The following is an 8696-nucleotide window of genomic DNA, read 5'->3' as shown; positions in this document are numbered from 1 at the left end:
GGTCGCTGGCTCCGGCGCCCTAGCTAAATCATTTCAGTATGACCTAAGCTACTACATCTGTGCCAAATTTGGCGCTTTTAGATTAATTTGCGCAAAAATGTGCTTAAGGCCCCCAACTACAGGCTACATTTCAGACACTTGTCAGAAAATGGCTATCTTTGGTCGCAAGAGACCGTCTTTGAACCTCTCTAACTATATGATATAGGACCACCGTTTAGGAGCCACAACCACAGAAATCGCCACGATTGGTCATCTTTCATCTAGGCTGCGTTTACACTTGGCATTAACATGCGATCACCGTGATCCGGATCATAAGCCAATCAGGACACGGTGTGTTTACACCTGTCCACATCGAGTGGCTTCTGTATCTGGATAACAGATCGGATCTCGCATTGCTCCAGTGCAAAGTCGACCTGAAGTAATGGGTTTTCTTTTAAAAACAGTTTTCAGTCGGGGGACATTTTACAAATCTCTTAATGAGGAGGATGAAGAGGCTGCAAGTACTAATAATGTGGATAGATGCCGTAATGGATACGGGACAGAGAAACGTATGGGGATAATGCGCGTTCTTTACAGAAAATGAATGGTTCTGCAACTTTAGGGTGCGAAAGCAAACATTTCAGTATATTAGCGATGTACTCAGTGTAATGTAAACGCAATCCAGCCATCGTGCAGCAATTCCTGGATTGGTGCACGATGGCTGGATTGCGTTATTACACTGAGATCCGGACAACATTCCGTTCAATGCGGTTCAATGTGTATGTGGACAACATCCGGATACAGGCCGCATGTTAAAGGTTTAACGTTAGTTCACCTCAAAATGAAAATTTCCTAATAATTTACTCACCCCAATGCCATCCAAGATATCCATGTCTTTCTTTCCTCAGTGGAAGAGAAAATAAGTTTTTTGAGGAAAACATTTCTGGATATTTCTTCGAATAATGGACTTCAATGGCAGCCAACGTTTTGAAGTGAAGTCCAAATCAATGCGGTTTCAAATGTCTTTGAAGAGCTTCAACCGGCTGTGCACGATCAGCTGAGGAAGAGGGGCTTATCTAGCGAAACGATAGGTCATTTTCAAAACAAAACAAAAATTATATACTTAATGCCAAGTGTAAACGCAGCCTAAGACAGCCCTATCTCTATGGCAAGCCATTTTGACTTTTGTTCATTCCCAGGATATGAGTTCTTCAATGTTCACTAGTTAAAATACTAATCCTTAATTAGAGGTATTAGATTTCTACTAGTAACAATGACAATTTTTTATATCAGGAATTACATTTCCACTTGTAAAAATGTGAATTCTTGATATGAACAATGACTCGCAGAAATACAAATTCTTAATAACAAGATTTCAATTTCAACAAGTAAAAACTCTTGATACCTGTAATTGTATTTTCACTAGTTAGATGTCACCATAGGCTCAGTATTTACTTCTATAATTATTGTAAATTCTAAATAACCCTAAAAATCTGGATATTAAAGACCTGAACAACTTCAAACACTGTAAACTTTTCAAAATAAAAGTCAAAATAAAAAGTGCAGTAAAAAGCGTTTTTTTTTTTTTGTAATTTGTATGGAATTTTTGACTTTTACATTGCCAAAGTACAAATACCCAAAAGTGATATGTATGCGTGTAAAAGTATTTTACACCACTAAAAAAAATAACCCATGCAAAGTCAAATTTAAATAATTTAATATTCAAGAGTGAATTTTACTGTTGCCTCTGGCTAAATATGCAGTTATTAGCATGTAGCTTCAAAGCTGAACCCAGGACCGAACATAGTAATATGCACACACAAAATGATTTTACTAAAAAAAAATTACTTTTATTCAAAACACATCCACTGGTAAGTACAAAAACAAAGACAATCGTTTTCATGTAATTCAGTTTAGTGAGAGACCGTCTGAACAGTGTTGGGGTCCAATCAACTGGTTTTGTTTTAGCGAAACAACTGGGGAAAACTCTTTGGTACGGTTGGTGAGGGTGACCAAAAAGAACGTAAATGGTAAAATCACAACCCAGACATGATTGGCAATCAATACAATAGGAATTTACAATGGGCACTCACAGAAAGAGACGCTAACCGGGCAAGATGACGCTACTCTGAAGATGGATTCAACAGGAAGGCCCTGAGAAATCAAACCTCTTCCTCTCGGTAGCTAAAAACAGACGTTTAGAGTCGGTGCTCGCGGCTGCCGCCGTCTTATGGAGGCGTCTGGGACGTGAGAAATCAAACGGCTCAATATTTATTAACTCCAAAGGTTGGAACTGGTCGAGTTTCCCAAGTTGTTTTTAAACCTAGATGAGCTGTCCAGCCCAAACGGGAAGTAAAAAGCAAAGTTCAATGCTTGTTCATTTCCCAAGTCCAATCTTCTTGGCTTCAGTTTCATAAATCAATAGCCTCCACATTTTAACTATGAAGACCTCAGCCTCTTCATCCAGCACCTGAGGAGACGAGGGGAAGTAGTTAGATCATGTGATCACAATTGGAGCCAGTCTTTGAAATGGTGTGTAAAGCTTAAACGTACCATCGCGACGTCGTCTAAGATCCCTTGTGGTGTACTGTGGGCCATTACCTGAGAAGAAACAGCAGCAGTCGTGCTTAAAGAATAATTCATCTTTAAGTCGCTTTGGATAAAAGAGTCTGCTAAATGATTTGGTGCGCTTAACTCTATACCTGCCATTTAAATCTGCATATTTGTGATATTTATCCCAAAGGGCATTTTTTTTTCTTTATTAATTTTATCCTTATTAAATGCAAGCCTCATCTCTCATTTCAAATTATTAAATTTGATCAATAAATTCTATTAGATTAATAAGACACTATCGGGCTGTTACCAATCAAATTAAATCATTAACATTGGAAAAATTACAATTGCATTAAATAATGTTATGAGATAGTTTTAAATATTTTTTTGAATATACAAATAAGAAATGTTGGGGAAAAAAAATGATACTTTTAAACATGAAACTAAACCACCAGTAAGGTGGCGGCAGGTGACCGTCTTATGCCTGGTTCAGGACCGAAAACACGCACTCACACACACACACTCTCGCTCACTCACACAAATGCACTCACGCTCAATCACTCACTTACACACAAACACTCACTCGCGCACACACACTCTCACTCACTCACTCACTCACTCGCATACAAACACTCACTCACTCCCACACAAACACTCTCTCTCACTCGCACACAAACTCACTCACTCGCTCTTGATGGAACAAGTCGTGGAGGACCAAAAAAAATAAAAAATTAACCATGCTAGTCTTTTCATCGTGAAGCATCGCAGACGCGACGTCGGTTGTCGTCCGCTATGACACACTATACGAGATGAAACGATCGAATCTTGCGTCCCGACGCCCGTCGTTTACGAAACCCCACGACACCCTACGTCAAACTGATCGTGCCAAAATCAGGCTAAAGTCGTGTAATCTGAACCGTGTAAGTCGTGTAAATCTAATGAGTGAGTCATTCATTCAAACGTTTTGTTGAAACAGATGATTTGTCCAAGAATGAGGCAGTTGTTTATGAACGTGTCATTGAAAATTTGACTCAACTGTTTTGTTCAAAACGGCAAATAATTTTGCTGTGAAATGCGTTATGGTTCTGCTGTTATCTTTGTTTGGAACTAATTTCGCTGCTGAAATAGAACAAAAACAGTCAATATTGTGTCTAAAACGTAAGTGACTTAATTAACTACTTGTTTATTGAAGGGAAACGGCGTCGGCCAATAGTGAGCCTACGTGTGACGTACAACCCAGAAGCGCTGCGCTGTTACACTACGTGAACTTACTCGAGGACCACAGAGAAGGAAATGAATAGTTGAATAAAGCCGTTATTTTTGTTTGTTTTTTGCGCACAAAAAGTATTTTCGTCGCTTGATAAACTTAAGGTTGAGCCACTGTAGTCACTCGGACTATTTTAACGATGTATTTAATAACTTTTCTGGGCCGGCAAGTTTCAATCCCTTAGAAGCCTATGGAGGAGTGATCCAGCTCTCAGATTTAATAATAAATACCTTAATTTGTGTTCCGAAGATGAACGAGAGTCATTACTGACAGAGTTTTCATTTTTGGGTGAACTATCCCTTTAACTACTTGTTTATTGAAGGGAAACGGCACTCTTGATCATGTGATGTTGCTCAACAGTATCATTTTATTCTCCGCAGTGTGTTAATGGAGTTTAACAGACTCTAATGAAGAAAACGGTCTTACCTTGGAGCAAACAAAGTCAACTAATGTGGCTTCTTCTTCACCAATGTACTCTACGATCTTCTTATTGATCCATGGTCGAATACGCTTCTCCATAAGTGTCTGTGAATGGCGGGAATATTAAAAAACACAAGTTAGACGATATTAAAACACAGCTTGGGAAATAAGCAGGCAACACGTCCATAAAACGACAAGCATCGCTCTTACCGTGTCGACGACGGACCAGTCGAGCGGGTAGTTGAAGAGCTCTGGTTTGGCAGTGGGAATCTTCTCGATCAGACTCTTGATGTGTTTACGCTTCTCCTCCGTATTGACTCCTTTGCCTCCGTCGATCGCTCCCACATCGACTCCCTTCTCCTCATCCTCGTAGTCTAAAGGCACCAGCTTCCTTTTCCGAGGCGCCTCGTCCACCTCGTCGTCGTCGAAGCGGTTGAAGACGCTTTCCACCGGCAGCTTCTTCCGTTTGGCTACGCTGGGCTGTCCTGGGCTACCGGATGAACCTTGCCATGGGATAAAAACTAATTTTATACAATACGGATTGCTTTCAAAGCAGCTTCACAGTAATAAACAAGAAAATGATAGTATTAATCTGGCAAAGTTGGTCAATTATGAAATATTTTCAGCGGTAAAGCAGCATTAAAAAGACAATCTTGTCAGATACACTCAATGGAGAAGATGACATACTTTCTACTAGTGCTGCCAAACGATTAAAATATTTAATCGCGATTAATCGCATTAATCTCATAGTTAACTCACGATTAAATCGCAATTAAATGGCACATTTTTATCTATTCTAAATGTCTCTTGATTTATTTTTGTCCCATTATTTTTTCTCATTTTAATGCTCTTATCAACAGGGAAAAGTGGATCGGCTTGCTTTGTGCAAATGTTTTTTTATTGAAAACAACATTGGCATACTGTGTTCAATTTCACACTAACATTCTCACTTGGAGCAAATAATCTCTCACATAATGTAACACTGTCCATCAATAAAAGGGTGAAATAAATACCGATGAGGTCCTGATATTGACGAGGGGGCGGAGAATTCGCATCAGTTGTGTGTGTGTGTGTGTGTGTGTGTGTGTGTGTGTGCTTGGCCATCATCAAGTGGTATTTCAGACTGGACGTGCTGCGATGATGATAGCTCAGTTCACAACGACAAAACACACAGATCACTTTGGTCTTTTCAATGGAACCATTTGGCAACTTTTTAAAAGTAAACTTTCCATTCAGAATCTTATTGGCATCCATTTCGGCGTCTCGCAATCGTCACCCACTCAAAACGTAACGTTAACCAACTATTTGTCCGGCTCGCAAGCCCAAACAAGTGTGTGCACGCCTGTTGTTTTGTTTCCGGTCTAGCTAGATCCGCTTGTGCTTTGGTTGAAAAAAGCAACAAAACGTCCTCGCGCGGCGAAAAAGACTGTTAATCGCGTGATAAAAAAATGGACGCCGTTAAAATGGGTTTGCGTTAACGCCGTTAATAACGCATTTAACTGACAGCCCTACTTTCTACATATCAAAGGACACATATATAATAAGCGCTGGACAAAATGGTTTGCATATAAAGAAGCGGAACAATTTTAATACTTTAGTATTTAATAGGGCTGTAACGATACGCAATATAAAATCGAAATCGCGATACTCAGGTCCACGATCCTGTATCGCGATGTGAGAAGGCAGAATCGCGATCACACCCCTTCCAACTTCCTGTCCAGAACCAGGGCTCGAATTTCGGCGCGGGATTGCGGGTATTGCGCATAATTCTAATCATTCCCGCAGGTCTCCCATTTATAATGCGGGAAATTCCCGCAATTGTAATCCACACAGATAATAAAATCAAATCATTCTTTTAACAACTATCTTCCAGACGCAATTTCACAAACAGCGTGAGTGTTCAGCGGTGCCGCGCGCGTCTTCTATCTCTTCTCATAATGTGTTGTGCAAGGCAGGCATCAAGAGCTGCGGCGATAATACACACTCGTGTTCAGGAGTCGGGACCATAGACTGTAAGGTCGGGACATGACGGAATATTCACTTGCACAATCGGGCCAGCAATGCATCGTGACTGAAGTCTATTTAAGTCTTACCAGTTTAAACATTCAAGCGATTTTAAACTAATCAGTGCTCGCGCGCTCTCTGAGATTATTTTCTATGCGCTCATTTATAGAAAATCCGCCTCAAAAACAGCTGGCTAGTAACTATTTTTCGCGGATTATATTGCTTTAACACGCAAAATTGTCAATTTCGGTCTTTGTGAGTAGGCTATACTCTAAATATAGTTGGTTTTGTCTTTAATAAGCATAAAACGATGCCAGTATAATGAACACAGGATCCGTGCACTAGCTCTTAAAGTGACGGCAGCCATATGTGTCTGTCATTAATTTTGTTGTCAAACAACAAAAGATAGCTTTAAGTTAAAGGAATCAGGATTAATAGCCTATGTATTTAATTTATTCAGGACTAAAATACTACCCAGTGTTATTTTCCATTTGATTACTTTATTCAGTTTCTGTATATGAATACTAGTGTTAGACCTATTCAAAACTTTTCTCTTTAATTGTCTTTATTTGTATCTTTATTCTATTGTATTTATTTGTGCTACTTTTTTTCAATTTAATTAAACAATTTAAATCAAGCTTCCTTGTGATGTGTAAATTCTTAACAACAATATTACCCCATTGTAAAAATGCAATGAGCGCAAACATTTAGGCAAGATAAATGTAATAATTTTGTTTGGAAAAAATGCCCCCCCTTTCTCCCCCTCAAACAAAAAAAATCCCCCCCATGAGAATCATCTAAAGGGGAGATCGTTTTTGGCAAATGGGGATCCCCCCATTTTCCAAAACGAAATTCAGGCCCTGAGAACTACCACATCTTTAAATTACTATTAGTATTATTTGAAGTTAACATTATAAAATACGTAGACCTACACCACAAAACTAGTTGAGGATAAATTATTTAAAATTTGGCAATTTCAGCATTATGGACGTGAAATTTGCAGCCAAAACTTGAAATATAAATTCTCAGAAAGTGCATTAAATGAATCCTCAATTGACCGGCAACACGTCCAACATGCAGATGCATATCCTACGGCACCATCCCGAAATCAATTTAGTTGGAGTACAGAACACAGCCCAAAAGCAGCAGCCTACACTGCCTAGTATAGTTTAATAATTTGGATACTTATTATTGTTCTTTGGTGTTTAGATTATACAGGTTTTTCCTGATGTTATTTAATAAAAATACCGGTATTTTTTTTCTTCTCTCAAAATCTATTTTTTTCACCACAAGCCCCGCCCCCGTGATAGAATCGCGATACGAATCGAATCGTGGGTCAAAAATCGTGATACGAATCGAATCGTGGGTTTGGTGTATCGTTACAGCCCTAGTATTTAATACAGTATATAGTGCCCATTGTTCTATGTCTTTGTATGTTGAGTTGTAAATAAGAAAAATGCCAAATAAAGAGTTTAAAAAAATAAAAAAAGACAATCTTGTCACTATTCAGCTCATGTCAGCTTGGTGTGGATTCAGTTTAGATCAATAACAGTGTGAAAGTTTGCAATGTTGCATTGTTCATTAGTTATAAACAACCCTCTATTCACACCTTGGCAATAAATCGCCATTGGCTAGTAAATTTTTTTGCTTACTCGCCAGAATGACATACTATTATTTATATATCTTTATACCATGGTCTGGGTGAATACTCGATTCTGATTGGCTGCAGGGTGTCCATTAAAAAGTGACAGAGGACACCTAGTAAAGGAGTTCTGGTGAAACTGACTGTTTACAGTTCGAAATTAATAAATAAATGCGCTGCCTACATCAGCTGTGAGTAACCATAGCAACAGGCAGTCAAAGTATACGTTTACAATTTATTGCATCAAAACAAACATCTAGTTAGCCGTATACTATGCCTACCTGTGCGTTTTAATTATAGGTTTAAAGAAACGAAAGTGTAACGTCCATGGCTAGACAAGCCTAACTTACATGAAAAAAAAACACGTTAACTTTCTGGCTCGTAAGTTAACTAAACTGAAGGGCTCTCCGAGCTGAGCGGACTATAAATATCTCCGGTTGCTCAATAAACCGTCAGGCGTAACCAGGGAAACAGTGTTAATTTCGTTGACGAAAATAACGACGAAAATTATTCGTCAACGACATTTTTTCACAGACGAAAACGAGACGATAACTAAATAAAACCTAGTTTTGAATGACAAAGACTATGACGAAAATCTATTGACATTTTCGTCAAGGAATAAAAACTAGACGAAAATGTTAGATAGTGACGATTTGGGAAGCGATCCGTCAGAACTGATGTCCTGCGTGTGTGGAAGATGCGCACATTTGTAGGCTACTGTAACGTGATCTACCCCGCGGTCATAAAACGTTAAAAAATGTGAACGTCTGGGAGAATGAGTAGAGCAGACATATAGATCTCTGAATAAGAGTGACGATGCAAAAAAGAGCT

At 38.9% G+C, this 8696-nt stretch overlaps 1 protein-coding gene across 1 annotated transcript in view; it reads right to left on the bottom strand.

Moving 5' to 3' along the window:
* Window positions 1-1804: 1804 nt before the first annotated feature.
* rbm25b (RNA binding motif protein 25b) overlaps window positions 1805-8696 on the bottom strand; it is a 32171-nt gene continuing 25279 nt past the window's right edge. The window contains exons 15-18 of the mRNA XM_056262845.1: window positions 4430-4722; window positions 4226-4324; window positions 2533-2580; window positions 1805-2449 (exon numbers count right to left, since the gene is read on the bottom strand). Coding sequence (XP_056118820.1) covers window positions 2357-2449; window positions 2533-2580; window positions 4226-4324; window positions 4430-4722 — 533 coding nt within the window. The 3' untranslated portion in view covers window positions 1805-2356. The remainder of the gene's footprint in view (window positions 2450-2532; window positions 2581-4225; window positions 4325-4429; window positions 4723-8696) is intronic.

This window comes from Rhinichthys klamathensis, unplaced genomic scaffold (genome assembly GCF_029890125.1).
Source record: "Rhinichthys klamathensis goyatoka isolate OS25496 unplaced genomic scaffold, OSU_Roscu_1.1 h1tg000196l_1, whole genome shotgun sequence".
Lineage (NCBI taxonomy): Eukaryota > Metazoa > Chordata > Actinopteri > Cypriniformes > Leuciscidae > Rhinichthys > Rhinichthys klamathensis.
This window is presented reverse-complemented; position numbering and strand designations above follow the sequence as displayed.